The sequence below is a fragment of the Pleurodeles waltl genome, chromosome 1_2, assembly GCF_031143425.1.
Source record: "Pleurodeles waltl isolate 20211129_DDA chromosome 1_2, aPleWal1.hap1.20221129, whole genome shotgun sequence".
Lineage (NCBI taxonomy): Eukaryota > Metazoa > Chordata > Amphibia > Caudata > Salamandridae > Pleurodeles > Pleurodeles waltl.
Window position 1 is genome coordinate 39,902,239 of NC_090437.1, and position 24,426 is coordinate 39,926,664.

Genomic DNA, 24,426 nt, shown 5'->3' on the forward strand with positions numbered 1-24,426 from the left:
TAACCTTTACACCTTGCAATTGGCATACTGGTGTACCCTTGTAAGTCTCTATTATGTGGTACTTAGGTACCCAGGGCACTGGTACACCAGGGTTCCCCCATGGGCTGCAGCATGTATTTTGCCACCCTTGGGAGCTCATGCAAATTGTGTCTGCAGCCTGTGTGAAAAGGAGCATGCACCCATTCAGAGCTGGTCACTGGGCTAGGTCACTGTAAATCACCACCATAGTAGGCGCTCCTAGCCCAGAGTGCAGGTACCTGTGTGTGAGGGCACCTGTGAATGAGCAGAGGTGCCCCTACGAACTCCAGTTCCAATGCACTGGAATTCCTAAGTGCGGGGAAGCCATTTTACCCGTGTACTGGCCATAGGTGGTCCAGCTACATAATGGTTACTTCAATCCTAGGCATGTTTGGTATCAAACATGTCAGAATCATACCCCAATACTAATGGCAGCATTGAGAGTATGATTCCATGCACTCTGGGAGCTCCTTAGAGGTCCCCCCAGTATTACTTCTACCAGTCGTTCAGGGCTTGCAGGCAGCCCATCAGACAGGTTTCTGCCCTCCGGCTGCTTGACCGGCTCAAGTAGGGAAAGGCAGAACATATGATTTCCTGTGGGAGAGGGGGCAACACCCTTGCCCTTGGAAATGGGTGTTACAAGGCTGGGGAGGGGTAACCTTCCAACGCCACTGGCTTGCTTTGAAGGGCACATTCGGTGCCCTCCTTGCATAATATGTTTTGCACCAGTCCACGGACCCCCGGTCCCTGCTCCGGCGGAAAACCACAGAAAGGAAAGGGGAGTGACCACTCCCCTGTCCATCACCACCCCAAGGATGGTTCCCAGAGCTCCTCCAGGTGGCCACTTAATTCTGCCATCTTGGAAGCAAGCTATGCAGAGGCCCCTAGGAAAATCTGGTCAGTCAGGACAGGTGACTGACGTCAGTGATATCCCCTCTGATAGGTGGTCATCCTGAAGAGGGACCAAGCCCCCTTTTAGGGCTATTTAGGGAATACCTTGCAGATGAGTTCCCAGATTCGTCCTGCAAGAATCCACAAGGACTCCTCTGCATCGACCTCTCCTGCTCCTGGCCTCCGGAACTGATGCTGGACTTCACAGCAACCAATCAAACCTTCAACTCCTGAGACGACATCGCCTTGCAACATTGTTTCTCTGGCTCATTCCAGCAATTGCAACATTTCCACCGCTGTGCATCATCTGGGGTCGGCAAGACTAGCTGCACCAAACAAGCAAGATAATCTCCCTTGGACCAAAGGAGTCACTCCCCTGCATCCATAGGCACCTAAGGCACTGACGTCCAGCTGCTGGGATCTGCTTTACACAGGAACTGTGTGGGTCCTCCAACACAGGTGGTGGTTCTAGGTGATCCTCTTGGTCCGCTCTACCCTCTGTCCAAAATGGGAGATTGTGAGCCTTTGTCTCTCCTTGCACAGGACAGTACCCCTGTGCACTGCGACTCTTGCAGCAAGGCTTGTTAACACCTACTCCAAGAGATCTTCAGTTTCTCCTCAGCTGGTTCAGCGACGTGGGACACCTCTCCAGGTGTGCCGACTGGCACTCACTGCAATTTACTGGGCCTGCTGCCAGTGGGTTACCTGTGGGGGCTGCAACTGCTTCTTCTGGCTCTCCGACTGCTGAGGGTCAGCCCGGACTCCCCTCCAAGGATTGAGTCCCCTGGACCTTGCTGGTCCTCTTCTTCTCTGCAAATCCTCTTCTGCCCAGATTTGCATTTATCAAGACTTGAAGGTGGTCCTCCTGACCACTAACCATCTGCGACCCGGCAACCGGCATGGGGCATTATCTGCACGACTCCAAGGACCTCTCTGTGGCTCCTGGGCTCCACAGCTGATCTTCATCTTCTCTCGTCGACCAGGATCTTCATCCACAGAAGGGTGGGTAGTGGCTCCTGCCCCACCTGGACACTCCTACGTGGACTGGACTCTGTCTCATTCTTTTGCATGCCCTCTTCTCCCAGAATCCACCGTTGGGTTCCACTGAACTGGTCCTGGTCTTGCAATCATCCTTTTCCAATTCCCCTTGTTAGTCTTTGGAAAGACCAGGTAACTTACCTCTGCTCTCCTGGTTGCTGGGGGTCACCTAGGTACGCACCTTTTTTGGGTCCTGAGTTCTACCAGCTCCCTTCTAACTACTCCACATCCTTGGTTGGGCGACATAACTTTGCATTCCACTATTTTAGTGAATGGTTTGACACCCCCCCCCCCCCCACACCCCAAAGGGCCCTAGCTATTTTCTGCTATTTCTTGCCAATGGTTGTTATTTTCCTATGCTAATTCCTAATACTTATGGTGTATCTATAGTGTGTACTTACATCCAGTTGGGGGGACTGCCAATAAGTGATCTAGTTCAGTGCTACTGTAATAAAGCACCTTTATTTTTGTAACACTGTGTGGTTCCTTTCATGTGTGATAAGTTACTGTGTGACTGCTGTGGTTTTGCAAGTGCTTTACACTCCTCATAGATAAGTCTTGGCTGCTCACCACAGCTCCCACTAGAGAGCCTGGCTTCCTAGACACTCTCACTAACTAATAAGGGTTGCCTGGACCTGGTATAAGGTGCATACACCATAGGGGGCCACCACACACCAGGGCAGCTTCCTACAGAGAGGAACTCAGGAACAGTATCATCGCTGAACTCTGCGTCCTGCACGCATCCTGCACGCATACCTAGGAGGAGAAATTGCCAACCTTTGGAATTATACTGACTCATAAAGAGTAGTGGAGGCTGAGAATAAAATGTACTCACTTTAGGAAAGGAATGTGGTCTTGAAAAACAGGTGCACCACCCTCTGCATCAGAAAGAAGAGAATCATACGGAAGGTGGAGAACCTTGAAAATCTTGCTTAGATGTTATAACATCTACATACGATTCCTTATGAAAAGAGCAGAAGAAACACATATAGAGGCCTTTGTGAAGGCTCTTTCAGGTATGTTGTTGGAGAAACAGCCATAAACTATCACTTTCAATAGAGTGCATATAGTGGTGGAAAATTGCTCCCAAGATGTGTTAGCAACATTTCAGTTTTCAAACTGAAGAGAAAGTCTTAAGGGCAGTACAAGCGCGAAACCAAATCAAATTTGAAGACTATGATTGTGCTCTCTTCGAGATATTGCACCTTCCGTGCTTGCCCAACGCCAGCAATTTCACCCCATCATCAGCTATCTCAACAAAAATAACATAACCTACAAATGACTCTTCCCCTTTTGCATACCCTTTGAAATCTATAACAAGCCTCATCAAATGTCAGATTAACAGGCCACAATCCTTGGACTTCAATTAACAGAGGAAGAATAGACTGCAGTGGGACCATCAACTGAGAGCCCAAGGAGAGAGGCTGAATGGCGCACGCCCTGCCCACAGCTACAAAAAGAAAAGAAGTCCTCCGAAAGCACAAAGGAAGGAGATTGAATTCACACCTAGACACCAATAACAGAGACCATGATCCTAGATGGAAGCAATAACAACATGAAAAGGGGCAAACCGGGGAATAGAGAATGCTTTCCCCTTCATTTTACGCTCAAATCAATCAGGTTTTATAAAAGAACCTGAGACACATGAGAATATCAGGCCAGTCATCCATCTCACTGAAAAAGCAAAAAAGCAAAAGTGATACTGGCAATTGTAGTAGCATTAGATGCAGAAACAGCATCTGACTGTCCCCATTGGCACTCCTTATAGAAAAGACTGGGGGCAGAGGGATTTGAGCCTAAGTTCATAGCGATGGTCATGACGGGATAATGAGCGCCTAGACCCAGAGTGGTTCTAAATGGGGGAATATCCAATTCTTTAAATTTAGAAAAGGTGGGGGGGGGGCTGGGAGGGCTATCCACTCTCCCACTCTTGTTCACCTTTATTATTGAACTCCTGCCATCCACATAGGGAGCGACAGAGAGATGTTGCCTTTATCCTTCAACACCTGCCCATCAACATAAGGAGCGACTAGAGGTGAGGGGCTTGAGGTCTGGTCAGGAGGAGCAAGAAAGCCATGCTCTTTGCTGAAAATGTGCTCCCTCGCAGGAGCCAGTCAGACCACTTTTCAGAATACAGAATTGCCTAAAACTATCTGGGAAGTTAGCTGGCTTTAAAATGAATGCACCTAACGGGAGATTGTAAACTTAACAACCCAACAAATGATAGATCAGATTAAGTAACACTCCACTTTCTGGCAGGCAACTTGAGGTGTTAAGTATCAGTAAATGTTGCTGATTTATACAAAATCAAACTATTACTTCTTTTACTTTTACTGGTAATAGGAGTGTGGGGGAAGACAATGAAGGTGGGGGATTGCAGAAGTTAATACCACCCAAATGAATATCCTGCCAAAACTGCTCTTTCTGTTAGCCTTTCCGTTTTTGATACTGTTGCCGTTTTTCACTAACCTTAACAACATAACCCTGGAATATATTTGGGGAGGGAAGGGACCTAGAGTAGCATATGGAGTCTTATGCAGACCAGAGAGAAATGAGAAATGAGGAGCAATAAGGAATCCCCAATGTTATCCTATGGAAAGGGTAGGCCCCTAAGGTCATTGAGAGAAATGGAGAATTCTGGCAGACGGCAGCTCACGAGAACCTGAGAAAGTATGGTTACATATGGACAACACAGTTGATGGTTCTTCATTGTGGGACTTAGGTGGTCATTCTGAGTTTGGCGGTTATTACCGAAGACCCCTGTGCAAGCGGCTGCCGAAAGACCGCCAATGATAGCGGAGTGAAGACCGCCGCATTACGAGTCACCCACACAATACCGCCCAAAATACACACAAAAAACGACACCGTCGGCTGAAACGACGGTGTGAAGGAGGCGGCTGCTTCACCATCACCGCCATGCCGAGAATATCCTGCCTGCCAAATAACGATTCACAAATCAGCACAACGGTCTCTACACGGCGGCAATCCATTGGCGGTCCGAACCGCTGCAGGAAAAAAAGGTAGCACCACCAGAACACTGCACCACATTGGACAATACCATTACCCAACATCTGAGACACATACACACACCTGTCCACAGTACTACAAAACACCACCCCCACACATACCCAGAACACTTTTGACAGAGTGATACGAGAGCACACTGAAAGGAGGCACTGCACCTACATACCACAGGCACCATCACACTGAACATGCATCGCAAAACACACTACTGCACGCAAACACCACAGAACACACACACATACCACTACACAAACTCACATCAACAAACAGCACACCCAGATTCCCTGCACAACATACACCCCAAACCACAACACAACCACCATGGCACCACCAAAAAACCCACGATTCACAGAAGAGGAGAGGAGGGTAATGGTTGACAAAATGTCAGAGTTGAGCTGTGATTCTTTGGAGCACAGGTCCAGCAGGCAACCAAGGCCCAGAAGAACGACTTATGGCAGAGGATAGTCATCAGGGTGAATGCAGTGGGGAACAATCTATACATAAGGGAGGACATTAGGAAGAGGTGGAATGACCTACCGGGGAAGGTACAGGACATGGCTTCCAGGCACCAAATCGCCATCATGAGGACTGGTGGTGGGCCCCCTATCAGCTCCCCCCGAAATGTCACAGTGGGAAGAGGAGGTCCTAGCCATACTACATCCAGAAGAGCTGACGGGAACATCTAGTGGACTGGACACTGGTAAGTCGACTGTACTCCCCGTCCAACATGTCCCTGTGCACAGCATGTACCCCCACCACCGTCACAACACAGTACCACAAACCCACCATGGATCCAATATCCACCCTTGCATGCCACAGCACCTTACTGACACCATTCCCTCACAGACCCATCTAATGCATGGATACCTCACACTGCAGCAAGTACCACAACTATCAAAATGCAACACTCCCTACCCTTGCATGACTGCTACATCTACTTCACATCTCTGCAATTGCACATTAAACCATGTCACTCCCTATCACCAATAAGTATAAGGAATGCACATCAGCACTTGGCAATGACAGTAGCAAGAAGAACATTAACTATCCTCCAAAACAGACCCATTGCAACATTCCATTGATTATAACACAAGCAGTGGACTGGAAACGGTCAATGCCATTACTGCCCTGCAAATCCAGTTAATGATGGCATACAACCATGTGTGTCACTGCTACAATACCATCATCTGACACAATACCTCTCATTACACAGGTCTCCCCAGTACTGCCACACAGCAGATTAGCCCTGTGACAGAAAGCCCAGACCTCAAAGCATGTTCAATGAGGGAGGACTCTTCTGGAAGTCTGGATATGGACGACGAACCTGGCCCATCAGGCATGAGTGGTCAGTCCACCACCACCAGCCTCACCCTGCCCACAACTGAAACCACCTCCCCTGTGGCAGCCAATGTACAGCAGAGCTCACCTTCCCATACCTGTGTCCCAAGGTCACATCAAACATCAGTGTGCCCCACAGAACAGGGGCAGTAGTCAACGGTGCAAACCAAAGATAATGACGGTCCTGCTGTCAGTGGGAGGGGGCAAGGGCCAGTGGGAGGGCAATTGTGGCAAGGGATGAGGCAGGTACAGGACACAACTGGCCAGGAGGCCGTCTCCAGAGTCCTGGGAGCCTACCAGCAAACCCACGACAAGATGGGCCAGATATTCACTGCCTTGCAGGACACGTAAAGGCTGCAGGGGGAATACCATCAGGAGGCCATGCAGCAGTTGTAGGCACTCAATGCCACCATGGTCTCCATATTAGGGGAGTTCATGGAATTGAACAATATCCTGCGGACATCTTTAACCCAACAGCAGGCCCCATCCAGTAGTCAGGCAACACCACTGCCAACAAAATCAGCACCTGCTACTGGAATTGAGGCCCAGCAGGAGGACACACAGGCCACCAGCACCCCCACGCCTGCAGCTAAGGGATCCCCGCAAAAGAGGTGACTCATCCAGACATCCTCCAGGACCTGCAGCCAAGACCAATCCCCCACCAAGTAGTGATCCCTCTTCTGAACTGTAACCCTTGTGTGCCACTATTACAAGCTGTTGGCTGTCCAAAACCAAGTAGACATCATACCGGGCAATTAAATACAGGACCACCCACTCTGATCAGCACCCAGACCATTACCCCACTCCTCTGGACTGAGATGTCGTACACTTAATAAACCCAAATTCACAGAAGTCATGGTGCACGTCTCTTCATTGTATGTAGTGGCAATTCTGTTTCCAAGCATCAAATATATACACTTTGGCACCACAACAATGATGAAGTGACAGATGGAGTGGAACACCCCAGCAGGTGTGTAAGTACATCCAAATTGTAATGATATCCAGTGTCAACTATGGCAACAGACAATACAGTAATCATCTTGCAGACAGAGATGTGACCTGAAGAGAGGAAATTAAATGGAATCAGGCACAGTGTTGTAAGGCATGTAAACCAAGTCATACATTCACAGCATTTGATCACATACACAGGACCCAGCAGCTATGATACCACACATGTAAGGGCCTGCATAGGCACTCACACGTGTGGGACAGGAAAGATGTAAAATAGGTTACATCCTCTATTGTCCCCCTAACATAGCCCCAAACATGCAGACTGAGGACCCTACACCTGTGGTACAACTATAAGGCTATACCACAATGGCACGAGCATTCCACATATGTACTTAGCAGCAGTGCATTTCCACTACCCCTCATGATAAGTCACCTACCCTTCAAGGTCGAAAACTAAGATGGAAGGCTGTAGTTCCCACACACACCTTGACACATGCAAATACTGGCTACAGATTGGCTTCAGCAATACATCTTCCATGTGCAGATGGAATACAATTCGCACATACCTGTACATCATTGAAAGTAGGGACAAATCATGTCAGTCCTGTTGTCATGTGCCTCATATTCCCCTGCCTCCCCCTCAGCATCAGAGTCACCGGCCCCAAACACTGCTCCAGCATCAATGTCTCCCTCCTCCAACAGTGGATGTGCCTTCTGAGGGCCAGATTATGGAGCATGCAGCATGCAACAATGATCTTGCAGACTTTCCCTGGTCAGTACTGTAGGGCAACACCAGACACATGAAGGCAACGAAATCTAGCTTTCAAGAGACCGAAAGTCCGCTCAATCACTCGCCTCGTCCGGCCATGTGCATCATTGTACCGGTTTTCCCCTCCTGTAGTTGGATGTCTCACAGGTGTCAGAAGCCAGGGCAGGTTGGGGTACCCGGAGTTACCTGTGTGGAAAGGGGAACATGGCTATAGGTAACAATGTTAGGCAGAGTGCTGAGGGGTATGAACCTTTAACATGGTGAGCAGTACACATACCTGTGAGCCAGGCCCTTTCTCCCTGTAGTTCTGTCATTATTGCAGGGACACTAATGTTCCTCAGGATGTAGGAATCATGTCCTGATCCTGGGAATTTAGTGTTCACATGTGTAATGTATTCATCTGCAAGACACACCATTCTACATTGAGTGAATATGTACTCTTTCGGTTTCTGTAGACCTGTTCATTGGTCCACAGAGGTACTAAGGCAATGTGAGTCTTATCAATGGCCTCAATTACATGTGGGACATTTGATATGTTGTAGAAGGCTGCTTTTACAGTGGGCAATTCTAGACGTTGTGGGAACCTAATGTACCTGTGCACATGCTTGTGGGCCATCCAGCACTTCATGCAACACCTTACTGAACTGGGGCTGTGAAAACCCTGAAGCCAGTCCCACTGTATCCTGAAAAGAGCCACTCGTCAGAAAATGCAGGACTGACAACACCTGGACTGTTGGAGGAATGGCATGGGGATTTCCCAAACCTGGCAGGAGGTCTGGCTTCAACTGGGCGACCAGTTCCTGATGCACAAACGGTTCAGTCGATAGGTCAGGATGATGTGGCGCTCTTCCATGGTATCAAGATCTACGAGTGGCCAGTAAACTGGTGCATTAATCATCACTCCATTGTGGTGATATCTGTGCGGGGACACAACAATCTGGGAACCTCTCATAATGCAGGGCACCAAGTATTACATAAAACAGTCAACATTTTATTAATTGTGGGAAGACACATTACTCCACACTCCATTAGTAACTAGACTATGACACAAACTCCCTGTGGCAATGGACGTATACAGGACATGTACATGTACACCTTTCCATGTGTTCCACTATACTGATCATATATTCTGATAATTGTAGTGACAAGTGTGGTGATGTAACTAGACACTCAGTACATGTGTCATTATCCACAATGTGTGACCTAATATATCTATTTGTGACGACATGCAGGTAATTACGCAGTGTGAACACAGGACAGTCATGTTACAGACTAACATGGCTACTGCCTGTCTGGCATGCATTGAACAGCTGGAAGTGATCTCTTTCCGCCGGCGGAAGTCTTCATGGCGGAAGACGGTCTGAACCGCTGTGCAACTACTCATTGGTTAACACTGACGTCTATGGGAGACTGGGACCAATGCCGATCACCGCTGTCAGTGACGGTCATGACCGCTGTGGTCGTAACCGCCATGTTGCATGGGCCAGCTCACTTGACTCCTGGCAATCGGGCGAGGCAGCACTCCACTTCGTGTGCTGCTGTGTCCTCTACCTTGGAGCAATAATGGCAAGCACTCAAGGGGATAGGGCCCCAGACTTCACTACGGAGGAACTTGAGAAACTGGTGGAAGGGGTCCTACCCCTGTATGAGCGGTTGTACGGTGCTCCAGGGCAACAGGTCAGTACAATGTCCTTAATCGCACATGTAGGGTGGTGTTTGACGATGTATGTATGTGCACATTGACATGTCATGACTGATCAGGTGTTTAGCATGCACATGTGTGGGGTATTGGTAGTGTGCATGGTCCGTGGTTGTTGTGTGTCGCCAAAGGTTACTGCTGTATTGCTGAGACACTGGGCCCGGAAGACCGCAGAGGCCCAACTGGGGACAGCCTCCCAACATGGGAGGGGTGCCCATCGGACCCTGACCCCCCCTAATGTCCCGCATACCGGCAGTGGCCTACCCAGAGTTGGATGGCCGCTTGAAGGCAGCACAGCACCCACAAGGGGGTAAGTGTTGACTGTCAGGTGACTACTGCATGGTTGTGTACTGTGACCCTCATTGGACTTGGAATTTACGTGGTCAGATGTGGTTTGGGGAACATACAGTCCTGGTTGTCACACTCATCATGTAGGAGTGTGTCACATTAGCTATGTTGAGCCATGCAGAAAAAGAAATGGTGGTACTGCGACACACATTCACCTGTATGTATGGGTCGCTCAAGTATGCTATCATGTCACTGGCTGCATCCTCCATCTCTGCGTGCACTGTAATAGTAAAAGGTGGTCATATTGGCACTGTATATGGGTAATGACAGGCATGTTACGTGAACAATGCAATTGTTTCACTTGGTACATCAATGGACCTCTGTACCACATGTACTCCACACATTCCCGTCAGTTAGTTAGTTTACTCAGTCCCTCTGTGCTGAGATTTGTAGCATCCCGTAATGGATGATATGTGGTTGGGTATATTCCTAGGCTGGATTGTTGGATAAGTCATTTAGGTAGTTGATAGGCATGCAGTGGTCTTCATTCAGGTGTTTAGGCTGCAGGGTTGAGGTGATTTTGGGTATCGCTTGCATGACTCAATTGTAAATGATTGCTAAATGGTTTTGTTTCTCCGGCAGGGGCTGTAATCTGTATTGTTTGTACGTGAAGTGGATGTGTGTTATAATCATTTCCTCCCTTTCTGTTTCTCTCAGACTATTGACCTCCTGAGGTCTCATCTCTATGGGACATACAACCATTGTTAATGCCATTTAGGGGCTGGCATCCAAGATGGAGCAGTCCATTGCGTTTCTGGAAGGCATTCACAGTGCCTTGTCTGGCCTACAGAGACTGTTTCAGGCTCTGGCCTCCCCGTTGACAGCAGCCAGTGTCCCTTCATCTTCCGTTCCCCCTCAAGCTACCTGTCCCCAATCCACAACTCTTCTCCCCAAAACCCGTCCGAAGCACACCTACAGACCAGCATACCCCCACTACAACTGACAAGGTGCACAAAGACACTCATAGGCATCGCAAACGTTCACACAGGCATGCATGCACACAACACAGATCTGCAGACACAACAACAGACACTTTCCCCACTACCTCCTCCCTTTCAGTCACATCTCCACTCACACCTGCCAGCAATGCATCATCACACACTGGGCGTGCTATCATTCCTGTTATACCCTCAATAACCACAACAGCAGACTCTCAGAAACACCACATCCGCACTCACCACAACTACCATCTCTGCCACCTGCAGCACATCCACCTCAATTGCACACACCACCGCAACATTCACTCACACATATCCCATTCCCTCTCCCTGCATCCCTGCCCCCCAATGAATACACAGCACTGCCCATCTCAGGCCCTTCCACCACCCATTCCTTGGATGCACCCTCTGGAGTTTCCCCTGCTCCTTCACCCAGCAAGAAATCCACCCCTCCCAGTGCCAAAGTCACCCCTCCCAAGCCCAAACCCAAATGTGCCCCTTCCACATCCAAGCCTCCCCCATCACCCCCACATCCCCTTGACGCCCCTACGTGGAGGCCTATTTGCTGTCAGGAGTCAAGTTGGGGCCATGATATATATACACAGACTTAATGCGTTTCTGCATTAATACAGATTGGGCTTGCCCTTTGGCAGATTTTGTATATATTTATTATATTTTATTATGGTTCCAATTACATCTGCCCACATTGCTGTGGTTGGCAAAATGAGTTGCTTGTCCTGGTTTTCTTCTACTTCGTGGTGTGACGTCTGTGTGCAACGGTGTGTGTGGTCCGTGTACGGATTGCGTCTGTGTTGTTGAATGTGCTGGGTAGATGGGTTGTGCCATGGGCATGTTGTAATGTGTCTGACTGCTTGCTTGTGGGATTGTATCGGGTGTTGTGTGCGTCCGTGTGTGTGGTGATGCATGTGTGGATTTCCTTGATTGTTGGTTGTACGTGTTGTGTCACCTGTGTCATTGTTTGGATGTGTGTTCACTGCTACTGATTGTGTGTCATTGCTAAATACAGTACATGGTGTGTGTGTATGTGTGGTGTCGCACAATGTGCCTGTCTATGCCTGCATTGAGGTGTTTGTGGTCTAGTTGTTGTTGTGGGGTTATAGGGTGTGTTGGTGGTGTTGGTGTGTGTTGTGCTGTATGTTTGGCACGTATCTGCTTGGCTTTGTGTGTGTATTGGGTACTTGGCATTGACGTATGTTGTATGTGCCTATGTGTGGCCTTCAATATCTGTGTGAGGAATGTGTGTTATTTGTGGGAGTGTAACACTACCATTTCATCACCTCTGTGCTAGGTGTACTCACGGTTGTCGTCGTTGTCGGAGGCCCTGAAGGCGTATTGTGAGATACAATGCTGGGAAGACTAGCAGTTTGTTTGCCATGGCGGACACGCCTCTGTGCCTGGAGGTGGGTGTCTCCCTTTGTACTTTCTGTTTCCGCCAGGTTTCGTAGCAGCCAGCCCACCCCACCCCAGATAGCCTGGCAGCGTGGTGACTCGGAATATGGTGGGCTGGACATTGGCTTCCGTCTGCATTAGGTTGGCTTTCGCCGCCGAATGCTGCTCGCCGACGGTAGCAGTGCTGGCGGTGAGTTGTCTGTGTTGCGTTGGGTTCACCACCTTACTCATTATATGACGGTCTGCACCGCCACCCTGGCGGCGGTCAGTACACCGCCGCCAGCGTGGTGGTCAGGTTACCACCAAACTCGGAATGACCACCTTAGATTGGAAACACCGACCAGAAAGACCACCTAATATATACCTTAGTGAACCTATACAGACATCACTGACGGTTTGGATCGAGGTGAACAATCAGTTGAAGCTGACTCAATACCCCTCCCTCCATACCATTATATATTTTAATCCTGCACTCACTTTAGCACTGCAGATGGGCCCATTTGATACCTAGCGAGACTGAGATTGTCAGATGCTGAGTGACATGTTCGGCAAGGACACTATGAAACCTTTTAAGAATACACAAATCCAGAACTGGCTACTACAGCCCTCCAATAAGGAGGCGAGGAGTAGGGAACTATCCCCATTAAGAACTTTGTATGTAGGACACCAGAGCCAACAGAAAGGTCTCTCTACTACATACATTTTTCCAAAAACTACATTGAAGTTAAAACATCCCTAAGAAGGCAAATGAGACACGCTGACAGACAGAAAGCACACGGAGGCACAATGGGCACATATCGGGAGAAACCTTAATAAAGCTACACAAAGCATTCTCGGAAAGGAAGCAAACTACACACTGATATTTGACAGGTACTTATGCCTGGTCTAATTACACAAATTCTACCCTCTAGCAAGCCCTTTTTGCTGGAGGGACTGCGGCTTAGAGGGGAAGCTGGCTCATACTTGGTAGCACTGTACTAAGAATTAATCCATCTTTGGAGAGTGTATTTTTGAGTAGGAAGACAAGACTAACCTACCTGCCCCCGGAGATGTTGTGTTCTTGGTTTCTGCAGTGCAGATGATTGGCATGTGCTACCAGTTTGGTGGGGGGGGGGGGGGGGGGGGGGGGGAGGGGGAGAGGGCAAAATGTTGATATGGAAATGCTTGGGTATGGCAAAAACTACAGTGGCTACATTCAGGAAGAAAAACAACCTCTAGATACAGACCACTGTTAGGCGAGACTTTAAAATATCATGAGCCAACAAACACAAACGATGAATGGAATGCAGAACCAATCAAACATTCACCCCCAGTCAGAGATCTGGGTTTAATCCATCAATTCTTTAGCTCACCACGCTACCTGAGTTTGAACACAGCCATATGCAAATCAGTCTTGACCCTGTCCCACATGGGAACAATCCAGCCTGAACTGCCAGGCCAGGTCCTTCCAGCAAACAAGCATCCTGGGACCGGTTTCAGGGTATAACCCTTCATCAGCCAGGCGAGCTTGAAACCAGTGGCATAGTGAGCCCGGGACCCAAGTCTGGGCACACCCAGCGCACTTATGGCGACAAACGCAAACAAACACAAATAATGGACGGAATGCAGAACCATTTTAACATTCACCCCCAGTCACAGATCTGGGTTTAGTCCCTCAATTCTTTTTCTCACTAGGCCACCCCAGTTTGAACCTACACATATGCAAATATGGGAACAGGGTCAAGACTGATTTGCATATGTCTGGGTCCAAACTGGAATGGCATGGGGGGGGGGGTGAATGTTTAACATTGTTCAGCATTTCGTCCATCACTTGTTCTTTTTACAATTTCAAATATTATGGGCATGGCAAAACTGACATGCAATATGTCCGAGACTAGTAAAGGCTTTGAATCAATCTGGAACCCGCTTTTACAATACTTGACAAAGGGGACTCCCTCTGTATCACATCCATCATGGCTGAAAGCCGTCAAGTTATTCTAGATAGGGAGATTTAAGTTGACCTACGAACTGAGTAGTGCAGGTGATAACTCTTACCCAAGTTTAAAAAGGATGCATGCTCAATATAGAGGGAGTACATGTGGATACCAAATAATCCTGCAGAAGTTACTTTGGCTAGCCAAATACTCTTCAATGTGCGTCTCAACAAACAGGCAGGGGGAAGCCGGGCAGAGGCTCCGAGAGATCATGGCATAAACAGTTTTAAGGGCACAGATGAGGTAATTTTAAAGGATTCACAAAGCATGAGACTATGATACCAGCTTGCTGTTGCTGTATGATGTGATCTCAAAATTCAATAAAACGTTCTGATTAAAAACAGAATATTGAAAGAGTCAGCTAAAGGAGTTCAGCTCATCAACAGATGCACCCTTTTACAATATAAAGTCAGAATTTCTAAAACGAATGTTGGAATTCAAACTATAAGATCTGTAAACACAATAGTTAAAGGTCGTGTGACTTCAGACCACAGGTCATTATAAAGGACTTATTAAAGTTAATTAATAAATAGAGCCTGGCCATAAAATTAACAAAGGAGGGCACCAGATGACAAAAGACTTTAGGGGTGCCTAAATCCACAATGCATGTTCTAAAAGTTAATTTTTCCAATATTAAGTTATGATGCAAATTTGAAATACATTATAAAAATTATTTTTTTAATACATTACATTCATACTTTTGATCTCTGAAAAAATGTACTCATTAAAACATAACCAAATTTGTACTATGATCAGAAATTTCATGAGGCGTTTCAGGCTGCCTACTGGTTCTGGTTTTTCTAATATGTTCTTCTTTGAATGAATTGTCTACAATATTGCTCTCAGTATAAAGTACTACATTAAGTCTAGGGAAGTACTTTTATAATCTTGACTGGATCACATATAATGCAACTGAATTTTTAATTTAGTAACATCTAGAATCTAATATGTATCCCACTTCTTTTTACTATACTCCTAGGTGTTTGTCAGATCTTTCAAAGCCATGAGAAAGGGGCACAATGCCTCCAAACATGTTAGCTTCTTTTCTTCAATTAGCTCTTTTGGTACCCTCCATATCGGGAGACAGATAAATATTCCAAATTAAACCAACTAAACCTTAAAAACAGTAAATGGATTGTATCAACTAGAGAACTACATAGGTTGAACTCAAATCAGGTTTAAGAAGATAACTATTTGAATGTACTTTTATGAAAAGTTTTTAATATATCTCTTCCTCTTCTTTGTTTTTTTTCCACATTTATAAATAACAAAATGTTGTAGAAAAATAAAATTTATGTCATAAAAAACATCAACTGAATATCTTATCACCCTTACAGCTAAATGGAAAATAAATATGTTTGCAGCCTATAAAAGGCTACAAATGACCAAACTGCATTAATTTCTAAAGTAAAAAAGCAGGCAATTTAATATAAATAGGCCACTAAATAAACCAAAGTGGTTAAATACAATCTTTCCCAAACCTTATCTAAAAGGAAAAGTACGGTGAATGAGCGGCAATGTTAGCAGATAGGCTGCAATGTAAATGCATGCAAAAAACAGCCACTGCGCCTTCAAGGGCCTAATCCTTCCTTCTGTGTCCCACATGTGATAGCTCAGCTTCATTTTATTTTTACCAAAACAAGATCCTGGCTGAATGGAAGAAAATACTTTATTCTTGCTTGTCCGAAGAGGTTGGAGGATTGTTTATGACTATAAAGAAGATACTCCTAAAAGAAAACTAGGATTACTAGTTTATTAGATCAGTAACTTGTGCTTCTCTTCCAGGTGATTCTTATCAAAAGTCATAAGCACTGAACAGAGTAGCACGCCCATCTCACAATAAATGCAGTCAAGGAAATAAGACTTCATTAACCATCATATAAACAAATTCCTCAGAAAAGTCTGCCCTGCTTGGGTTTCTGCCCTGGAATTTGAATCCAGTCAATAGAGTCTTTGTCTTGTGAGTTAATGCACAGATCTCCAGGAAGCAGCCTTATACTCCTCTGAGATAGGAACATTCCTTAGTAGAGCCACTGCCACAGCTTTCTCTCTTGTGAAATGTGTTTTAGGCCTACCAGGAAGCAACTAGTATGCTAGCTGGTTAGGTAATAAGGTGTACAATGTTATTCATCTGGATATGGATTGTTTTGTTCTGATTACACCTGTCCTTGCATGATTTACAAACAGACAATCTGATTGCCTCAACCCTTTTGTCTTATCTAGACATGACTTTCAAAGCCTCTTCACATCCAGTTTAAGAAGAGCTCTCTCCATTGGAGCTGAAGGATTTGGAAAGAAAATTGTTAAAGAAATTGTCTATTTGACATGAAAGTCTGAAACCATTTTTTCAAAGAAAACTTGGATGTGTTCTCATGACTCACTACCTTTACAGAAGACAGTGCAACGTTCCTGAGAACAGAAGGACGAAACGCCACTCACTAAATGGAAATCAGTGAACGGAAATCAGTGTGGGAAATATCCAAGCTACTCACTTTGCCATCTATTGTTTCACTGATGGACCTTGCTAATTTCAGCATCTCTTCAGAATCCTGAAGACATCTAATGAGGAAACAAAATAAAATCAGTGACATCTGCGGAGTCCCATTAATATAGCACCGAGCAAGACATAATTTCCAGATTATTTAAAGTTAATCTTCGTTACTGAAGTATAACTTGTTGTCCCCAAAGCCATTAATAATGAGAGTATGTCAACACAATGGGAAAGGGATGTTCTGCAGCTTTTATTATTTAGGGAAACCTTTAGGTAAATAGCTTGACACAATAAAAGCATGATAAACATTTCCATGATCTTTCATGCAATCAAAAACACTTTCTAGATAGAAGGGTAAGAGGAAACTAAAATGACTGCGATGATGAAGAAACAAATAAGAGTAACTCAAATTTTGTGGAAGGCTGACAATTTAAGTGGTGCTGCAATATGAATGTGGAATTCCCACACCTCGAATTACGTGGATATCATTATTCTGAGGTGCAGGAACACCATGGTATTCAAAGCCATACCTTGAGCAGTTCTCCAAAATGTAAAATAACTGAGAAATTATTGTTTCCTCACCAGGTATCCTTGGTAATTTCCTAGTATCGCATGATTTCCCACCCAAGCATGTCATCAACACTTAGTCAGTGAAATGTCTGGGTACTAAACACTGAAGTTCAGAGCTCCCACATTAGTTGAAATTTTCACGCTTAAAATGGCCCTAAGGAATGTGGAAACTATCACTTTGTGAACTTGAAATCACAGTTGACTGTTCTATGGCAACAAGTTAAAGCAATGTACCCACACTACTAAAATTAAGACAAAACAGAAACACATACCATCTTCTTTAATCCGCACAAAAACTTTGGAAGGCAAGATTCATGTTGAATTCAAAACAAAATTTCTAGGATTCAATGGATCAAAAGAAATTGTGAGGAAGTTCTCTGAAGCCACCTTGCTCTGACAAATACGGAGTCAAACACGTGGCTGTATAGCATCTGGCACAGAAGAACAGCCTTCATGATCTTAAAGACTACCATACACTTAAAGTGGAAATCAAGACGCATAGTATTTGTGTTGCTAGGTCTTCACCTCTAATGCTATGAAAAGCACAGCTGAGATCAGAAACACTATGCTGTTAGGTAAAAATAAATGGTAAAGATCTCCACAGGCTCCCCTTAGCGACTGAGAGATGATACTTACTGTGCAACAGAGGGTCCTAGGCTGCATTGATTCCATTAAAGCTTCATCTTCTTCCTCGAGGGGGCCAGGTAGACAACAGACATGTGCTAAAGTGTGGCACAGAGACTGCAGCGCAGGACATTTGCAACAGCGCTTTCCTTCCCATGTTGATTCCGCGACTGCTGGGGTGGAATTATATCCCCTGCTGCACCTTCTTCCTCAAGGGGGCACAGCCAGACACAAGAGGCGCACTAAAGCGCGGCCCAGAGATGGTAGCGCTGGGCGCCCCTGGGCCAGACATCAGCCAGAAGAGGCTGGGTGACCACCCCCTTCCGAAATGAACTGTTTTCTATCTCTGAAGTAAGACCGTGTTTAACTGAGCAGCTTTAGGCTATTGGATCGCGGCTTGGGCATAAGCCCCAAATTTGAGGTCAAGATGGGAAAACGCAGGGTCAGTAGCACAAAAGCAGTACCATGGTCTACTCTTGACGGCTTCTTGCAGCATGCAGAGGGGTAATTGGTAAAGAGCTAGAACTTGCCAAGCAGTGTCTACCACTTTCCACCACAGGGCATTTGGAGTGTGGGTTATTACCAATGACTCCGGCAAATGCTACTGCTGTCACTAACACCCACTTCAAGTACATCCTCTAACTTGTCCACAAAGAATAGCAAATCTCACCGCATTGCAGGCCACCTGTTACAACGGAGCTCATAGTGGGAGGGAACTATATTTTCTAATAGCTCATGGATGGGAAAGTGAAAGCCTGGAAGTATGGAGGCTAAGAGAAACAGAGCGGAGAAGAGCATGAAGTCCAAATGACAGCTTCCAGGTTCTCCGTTGACCACTTCTGGTCAAGCTCCTAAGCCAAATTTTGACCTTGGAGACTGTTTGCCAATTGACTTTGGACAAATCATAGCCAATAGTATTAACAAATTCTATGAAAGGGTGTCAGAGAAAATGAAAGTGGCACTGAGTGATCTGGGGTGGGCTGTGGTTGGGAGGTCTAGTGGGGTGATGACACTTGGGGCCTAGCTGATGTCCCTGTGCCACAGGGTAAGGGCAGTGTGGCCTCAACAGCTGTGTGTACAGGGGGATGGAATTGATTGGAGGAGGGCTGCCAGTCAGGGGAGGAGATTGGTGATGTTGCCTCATGTTACAAACAATGATAACCATGGGCCAACTTCATAGGAACTTTCAATTCTGTGAAGGTCCCGGTCTGCTGAAACCACCCTACGCTCCAATTGCCCCCCACCGCACCTCATGCCACCCCATATGTGGTTATTTTTAAGAATGTTCCACCACTGAGGGGTGATCCAAGAGAGGAGTATCACCAACTTGTAAATAAAGTGGTCCATTGGACCAATGGTAGTTTTGGCAGACAGAAGCTAGCACACGGCCAAATTAACTTTGTTCATAGGGTGTCGTGGGTGGGCAACTCACCTAAATCGGATGATGATAACTACATAGTGATAAGGATTAGAAGGGTGGCCAATGAAATTTCAATGAAAATAAACTTTGCGGCCCCATCTGCTTCAGCCAATCAAGGTCCTCCCACTTGGGTTCTTTTATAAGCCATTGAATAACCCACAGAATAATTTGAACTCACATCCATGTTTGAAACAGCCCATAGCGACCTATAACAGGTTTGCACAGATCTCGTACCTGGACCAGCAGGATTGACTTTTTCCTCCCCCAAGATTTCCATCCCAGTCAACTGCATTGGCAGATGATAGCTTAAAGGAATCTGTTCTAACTGGGACTTTGTCTGAGGCCTCAGGAATTGGTCCCATTCTACAGGAGAAGGCAGGTCCTAACCAATTAGGTAGAGACGGTGTGTTATCTCAGGTTAATATGTGTGGTGGTACCGCTGGGTGGTTTCTCTAAATTAGGGTGATTCACACTTCTTAATGGCTTCATGGAATGTGGTAAGGCTGGCTAGTAAGTGGGACAGGAAAGATCAGCATGAGTTTGTTAATAATTATTGGGTTATATGTTTGCAGGAGACCTGTCTTAGTGAACCTGTGTTTAAGGAAGGAAACACAAAGTACTTTACTCCAGCTCTTCTGAACTTGGGCGGTAGGGCAAAAGGTGATCTTGTGCCTTTTATTTCAAACGCACTTCCTGCACAGTTCACATGGGTGAACCTTAGCTCCCCAAATTATCAACTCATAGTTCATACCTGTTCAAGAGCCCAGGTACTTATAGTGAATGTGCACAATAATTTATTTGTAAACTCTACGGTAGACATGCCTAGGTCGCTAAAATACAGGGGAACTATGTGGTAGTGCTTATGGGGGATTTTAATTTACGATTCTGCCAGCTTTTCTGGTTTCGGGGCTGTGGTCTGATGGACAGTTTGTGGGACTCAATCACCCACTTTGCCCATAACCTGTTTGGGGACGAATGTATTCACTTTATTACTAAGTATAATTAGCTCTTTTGATTCTATTCATTGGCAGGGAAACCCATTATGTCACCCACCTATATAGGAAGGGAAGCTCCAGCCAGATAGATGTTATATTGATTTTCCTACCATTAGGGGACTGGGTTATGTGTTACAACATGAAGAACTCCCCACTTAGCAATCAATATTTTTCTTTATATACCCTTACTCGATTCCTTTTTGGTCAAGGCTCCTGTAGTGTGTTATCCCTAACCCTTACTGCACACAAGGAATAAGAAGCAAGTTAAGAGGTGGTCCAGGGTGGATGCAGCCTCCTTTTTGTCACATTTGGTATCCCCCAACTTTGCTTAACTGCCTACGCTGCTTATCAGATGATTGCAGTGGGGAGGATGGCTAGGACGTTATGGATTGCTTTGAAAGAATCTGTAATGTTGGTCGCAATTTACTCTTGGTCCCATGTAAGTTCAAAAAGGGGAATTCTGTAAAGTAGTGGGATGCAGATTGTATCGCTGCTCATAACCAGGTGCTTGTGGCTCTTGAAAGAGTCCCTGAGAGATCTGAATAAGATGCAGGCATGAAGGGCTCATTATAGGCATACCTTAAGAGAGAGGATAGGTACCATTATAAAGTAGGTGTTCTCTTCCCTGCTCCAGGTCAGTGAGCTACATGATGGCAAGGCATTCTGGGCTATGGTCAATAGGAATTATTTCATCAGCAATAACGACTCAGGGGTTGATACAGTGATTTCCACAGATGTCTGGGTCTCCCACTTTAGAGCACTTGATGCTGACCCTAACGCGAGGGCTTGATAAATCATTGGAACCTCTAAGGTACCAATAAATCCTTTGTCATCCTCACCTGAGTCCTCGCTGACATTTCAAAGCCAGATGGCTTCTTAAGCTGCCCCGTATATCACACTTGATGGTCCTAATGGCATAATATATTTGCCTGTCCAGAAAAGCTCCTGGTCCTGAGGTGAACCGTTAATTTGTTTAAAGCTAATGTGGGCCCCACTCCTCCTGATGAATTTCTTTAATGCCACCCTAGCTACTGGCCCGACAAAATTCTGGTTGCATGCTATTATAGTCCTTATATTAAGAAGAGCTCCAGGGTTGATCCAAACTGTTACTGTCCAATATCACTGATTAATTTTACTGTGAAAGTAATGGAGAGAATCCTTCTGGATCAGCTACAGGCATTGGCGGAGGATCATAATGTGGTGTCAGAACTTCAGTTTAGCTTCAGGTTAGGGTTGGGGTCAGCGGAGCAAGTGCTTAGTTTATATCTGATAATTAGCAAGTACACCACGGCCAAGAAACGTAAACTGTACTTGGCTTTTATAGACTTCAGCTCCTCTTTTGACTCAGAAAACAGATGGAAGCTATGGAGCATTTTGACACAGATGGGAGTGGATCAGTATATTGTGGATTATTTAAGACAACTCCATAGCTCTGTTACGGCCAGCGTAATATATGGCCTGGGAGTGGGGGGAGAACATAGATTATTCTAGCCCTAATAGGGACGCGCGGCAGTGCTGCGTGATGGCCTGTTTTCTCTGTACACAAACACACTGGAGAGGCAGCTGGTGGACCTTTGGGCAGATTGTCGCTGGTCGTACTGTTCCAGCTTAAATCTATGCCTATTATACGTTTCTAATAGCTAGGACAGCCAAAAGGCTGCAGCGTTTATAAAACTTCTTTTGTAAATATATGTTGAACCTAGATTTCAGGGTAAATCAATCTAAAACCCATGTCATGGCCTACGGCGCAAAGAAGAAGGAGAACACAGTTTTTATTGTGAATAATGAAAAAGTATGTACCGTGCAGACCTTTTCGAAGGCAATGTTTTTTAGTTTTGCAAGCAGATAGGTCCAGAAGTCAGTAAGAGAACTTACAGCTATTTAAAGTGACAAGTGTAGGGCTGTGGCTTATTATGGGGTGGGTGTCGGGGGTATTAATGACCAAGGGGGTTTGGAGCCTCAATAAAATGGGTTCCTTAAAACGCTGCTATCTGTCCCCACTAGCACACAATCACTTATCTGTCACTCAGGTGTGGGTCTGGACGGTTTGTTTCCTGGCAGCCTTTCAGACCAAGGACCCTTATTTTAAACATTTGCCTGCTTGCCCTAGTGATGGCCATTCCGCACAGGGCACCTTACACTTTATCTTTTTTGTAAATATTATGTGGCTTTGAGGAAAAATATTATCTCTTAGCGTTTTTAAACAAATTAATATTAATTTAACTAGAGCAGCTTTTAATTATTTGGCGTCACTGCCAAATCCGAGGATTTTCTACAGTACAGCTATTTATATTCAAAGAGCCATTAGTTTAAGGTCTGTTATTACTTTATATCAAATGCATCTAAGTTTTTTGGGAAGCGCTTTGTGAAAGCTGCTTCTGTAAATTTGTTTTATGATGATGGCTCATTTTTAGAATTGTAAGATTTTATCTTGGAAGATTGTCTTTTCATGATCAATTGTGCATGATCCAATAAAGATTGAATTGAATGAAATTGAATGTATAAAGAAAAATATATGAAGTAATATTGCATCAAGGCAGATTATATAACAAAAATATGAAAAAAGGAAGGCTGCAACTATCTTAGGCAAGAAGGCGCAATGTGAACATAGCACAAGTCAATCCTTCAAAAAACAGAGATATTTATTATGACACAGAAAAGTATAATTCGTTATATATGAACAACAAACACAAATATTTTCCAGACTGATGGCCTTTGCTGCTCAAACCTAGATTAGAATATCCTGTAATGTTCACATCGTATTCATTAAGAGCTCTGAGAACCAGTTAGGTTCTCACTAGTGATTTGTGTTGGAACTATCATAGTCTGAAGCTCTCGTAGCTTAGATATTATTTGATAAAGTTAAAAACCATAGAACCCCAAAAGCTTTTTTAACTGCCAGAACTGGCTGATGGAGCAGGAAAGTTTATAATCATGGACCCAAATACCTTAATAAATGCCCTTTATAGATCACCAGGGCATAATAATAAGTCTCTAATGTGGTCACAGTGAAAATAAGATCAGATCAAGTCATGTCATGCTAGCGCTTAAAATGTTCAGCAAAGAGTACAAGCTGTAGTGGTTGGAAGTGCCACCAGGACCTTTGAAAATACAAGCAGCGCAGGGAGAGACCAAAACGTAGGGCTTGGAATTAAGTCAATACACTTCTGGTGGGTTTCTGATACATAACTTTGAAGGGATGCATTCTGTAGTGCAGACACAGATCATAAACGACAGATGCATCTAGGAGTTTAAGAGAAACCACTGGCTATGTAAATTGATGTATTTGAAGGAACAGAAGGGATTCCTTCTTACAATTATAAACACCAATATGGGTATCTTCGTTGGATGTATAAGCAACCAGTATTTCCACCTTGTGTGGGATCTCAGAATACAAAGACCAATCCTACTTTCAAAATTAAGTAACTTCTTCACTGGTCAACTGTGGCTAAAATCTGGTTTAAAATCTCAAAGTGATGCTTTGATAATGTTCCAAAATGCTGTTTTAAAAAAATAAACAAATTAAATTCGTAGAGCACACAGACAGGCAACCCCAAGAAAATAAATTTGATTTTTAAGGAAGTCAGGATGTCATAGAGTCCTCCACTTATGTGACGGACAGAGAACTAGTATTATAAATAACTTTTTTTGTGTCAACACGCATGGCAATCATGCATCTGCCCTGAAGCCTAGTACATGTATGATAACTAAAGACCCACAGAAGTGTGAACCAAGCATGCCATCCTATTTACATGGGAATGCTGTTCATGTATCACTTCACCGTTTAGAGGTGGAGGCAGAATCCATTTTGAATATCTAGTACAATAAAGGCCTTTTTTCCCTGTTCCTGGTAGTAGGTAGGAAGCCTACCGGCCTCATTTTCCAAGGTTCTGTTAGAGCGCCATGAGTGGGCCATTTGCTGACGCCTT

At 45.2% G+C, this 24,426-nt stretch overlaps 1 protein-coding gene across 4 annotated transcripts in view; it reads right to left on the minus strand.

Annotated features, from left to right (window-relative positions):
* UBA6 (ubiquitin like modifier activating enzyme 6) overlaps positions 1 to 24,426 on the minus strand; it is a 610,892-nt gene that overhangs the window by 379,875 nt on the left and 206,591 nt on the right. For all 4 annotated transcript variants that reach the window (XM_069235825.1, XM_069235816.1, XM_069235844.1 and 1 more), the window contains one exon: positions 16,890 to 16,956. In XM_069235825.1, coding sequence (XP_069091926.1) covers positions 16,890 to 16,956 — 67 coding nt within the window. The remainder of the gene's footprint in view (positions 1 to 16,889; positions 16,957 to 24,426) is intronic.